Raw genomic sequence first — 2,877 nt, forward strand, 5'->3', positions numbered from 1 at the left:
ATGAAGCGTGGTTTCCAGGCCTCCCGCTCCTGTCAGCCCCGAGGAAATAGAGGCACGGAGCAGCTCCCAGCACTGGTGGCCGTGCCTGAGCTGCTCCTCTGCTCCCTCTCTTCTCCTGTGGGCCTCCTGTTTCATTTCTGCCCTGGCTGTGAGGAACTTGGGCAGCTTAGAGCCAGAGCCGGTAGTTCTGTGCCTCTTGTCAGCAGAGCCCAGCAGCTGCTTGGAGATCGGGTTCCTCCTTCTTACCCCATCAACCCCGCGGAGAACAGCCCCGAGTAGTTCCAAGCCCCAAAACGTCACCCGTCCCACTTACTGGTCCCTGGCTCGGTGCGGCTGCACAGCAAGACAGAAATCCCGCCCCGTGCCAACCCGCCCGGTGCTGGGTGACGCCAGCCCGTCCCGTCCCGTCCTGTTCCTCACTGCGGCACAGCCAAATGCCTCAGAACTGCTTCACCCTGTCACTCCCACCGGCACGCCGCCCTCCCTGCCAGCCGCTCTCTGCCACCAACCCGGCTGCGGACGTTGTGGCAGAAAGCCATGTCGGCGTCCAGCCGGCCGCTGCGGAAGAGATCCTCCTGGTCCAGCTGGGAGCGCAGAGCCTTGCCCTTCACCAGGTAAGCGCTGCTGATGTAGGGCACGTTCCAGAGCCCGCTGAAACACACACAGAGGGGAGCAGGACTTGAAACAGCACCAAGAGAGAAAGGGCTGGGCGGACCGGGTGGCAGCAGCACCACGGGGTCGGGCCAGGCTGGCTCAAGCCCATCAGGAGAGCGGGGAGACCCCGCACCAGGAGGGACGGTCACTCCAGGAAAAAATCACTGCTACTCTGTGGTTTTGTCAGGGACGTAATTAATGGCCTGAATTTCTTCCCAGAGAGATCAACATGGGGGGGGTTTTCAGTGATTTAAAAAAATCTGAAGTAGCCCAAAGTGCTAAAGCTGCTTCCCAGCATTTCTCACCACACCTATAACTGCCTAAACAAAAGACAAAAAGAGCCCCTCACGAATATGAAGGAACCTGCAATGATATTTTGTGACTTCTCCACTCAGGGACCACCTGGTGTTTTAAGAAAACTACCCAGTGAAGATGAAACAGCACTTTGTGGGATTTTAAGGATCACATGAGCCCACAGGAGGGAAGACACGACCTGAGGAAGGTGAAGGGGTTCCAGCAGGGTCAGGACTCTCAAACCTTCCCCGCTAAGAGAATCTGCCCCAAGCACATTCTCATCCCTGCTCGGGGGAGAACCCGGGGCAGCTGCCAAGCGGGACCCCAGGGCTCCTCTGCTGTAGGCAGGGCCAGGGGGTCTCCGGCTCTGTGATGAGCTCGTTGCCGATACCGCGCTGCAGCCAGCAGCGATGCTGTCAGTAAGGAGCTTCCCCTGCGTACTCACACTCTGCGCCGCTGAACGACGTCCACGTAATCCTCGGAGCGGGCGTAGTACCCATCGGGGCTCAGCGCTCCCCAGAAGTTGGACCAGAGCTTCTCATGGCGGCTCACCAGGGGGGCGATCACCAGCCTGCCGGCGGGAGAGGGACAGCAATGGCAGCCCAGGGCGGCACCGTGGGCAGGAAAGGGAAAGATTAGCTGTGAGAGTTAGATTCTTCCTCACAGGGTCGCTGCGTCTGTGACCTCTGTTGGAACAAAACTGCACACGAGTGAGGGCAAACACGGTGCCGCTCACAGCTAAGGGCACCCTGCAGCACGTTCCTTAGGATTCAAGTCATGCCAGTGACTGGATAAAGACAGAACTAGGGATGATTTACATCCACTCCTAAAATCCAGGGATTAAAACTACAGTAGAAATAAGAAGAAATAAGAGGCGTGTGTCCAACATTCCCTCTCTAACAGGGTTCTAGTTCCTCGGTGGGGACCGAGCTCGCAGTGCTCCTCATGGCAAAGGTGCCCAGGAAGGGTTCTGGGACCAAAGGACTCACTTGTTCTGTTCGATCAGGATCCGCAGAGTCTCCGTGTTCTTCAGCACAATCTCAGCATCCAGGCTGAAGTAGTAGTCGCAGTCAGGATCCTTCCTGCACAGATCCCTGCAGTCAGAGAACAGGACAGGTCATAGTGAAATCCTCCAAAAACCGAGCGACACCGGGACAGGGCACCACAAACTCCTCCACCTCGTGCTCTAAAGCTCATCTGCTGGGTGCTCCGAAAAAATCCCTTTAATGGTGACAACCCAGAGAGCCAGCTGGGTACCAGCACGGCAGAGTCAGGATCCTACAGCAGAGACACAGCCGGAGTCACACTTGGCAAACTCTTTGCTCGGCGGGAACTGAGGAGGTTCCCATTGATGCTTGGCCCAAAGCCAGATCTGCGCTCGCTCGCCTCCCGAGTACAGGCAGGAGGATCGGCCCCAGCCCGTGGTTTTACGGCAGCACCCCTCCTCAAAAACAGGGGAGCATGTTCTGTGTGACCTGGGGGCTGCTTGGCCATGGAATCATGGAACCATGGAATGTCTCAGGTTGGAAGGGACCTCGGAGATCATCTCATCCAACCTCCTGCCATGGGCAGGGACGCCCTTAACCAGCCCAGGTTGCTAACGGCCTCATCCGACCTGGCCTTGAACATCTCCAGGGAGGGGGCAGCCACAACATCTCTGGGCAATTTATTCCAAAGTCTTGCTGCCCTTGTACTGAAGAATTTCTTCCTAAGGTCCAATCTAAATCTGTTGTCCTTCAACTTAAACCCATTTCCCCTTGTCCGGTCGCTGGACACTCTTGTAAAAAGTCCCTCCCCAGCCTTCCTGTCGGTTCCCTTCAGGTATTGGAAGGCAGCTCTTAGGTCCCCTCAGAGTCTTCTCTTTTCCAGACTGAACAATCCCAGCTCCCGCAGCCTGTCCTCATAGCAGAGCTCCTCCAGCCCCTGGAT

The 2,877-nt window shown here is 57.0% G+C and overlaps 1 protein-coding gene across 1 annotated transcript in view; it reads right to left on the bottom strand.

Moving 5' to 3' along the window:
- The window catches only part of PLOD1 (procollagen-lysine, 2-oxoglutarate 5-dioxygenase 1), a gene marked incomplete at its 3' end in the record, with an annotated part of 7,308 nt that overhangs the window by 1,750 nt on the left and 2,681 nt on the right, over positions 1-2,877 (bottom strand). The window contains exons 6-8 of the mRNA XM_009876026.1: positions 1,938-2,042; positions 1,394-1,519; positions 510-651 (exon numbers count right to left, since the gene is read on the bottom strand). Of these exons, the coding sequence (XP_009874328.1) occupies positions 510-651; positions 1,394-1,519; positions 1,938-2,042 (373 nt within the window). The remainder of the gene's footprint in view (positions 1-509; positions 652-1,393; positions 1,520-1,937; positions 2,043-2,877) is intronic.

The sequence above is a fragment of the Apaloderma vittatum genome, unplaced genomic scaffold (assembly GCF_000703405.1).
Source record: "Apaloderma vittatum isolate BGI_N311 unplaced genomic scaffold, ASM70340v1 scaffold19959, whole genome shotgun sequence".
Classification (NCBI taxonomy): domain Eukaryota; kingdom Metazoa; phylum Chordata; class Aves; order Trogoniformes; family Trogonidae; genus Apaloderma; species Apaloderma vittatum.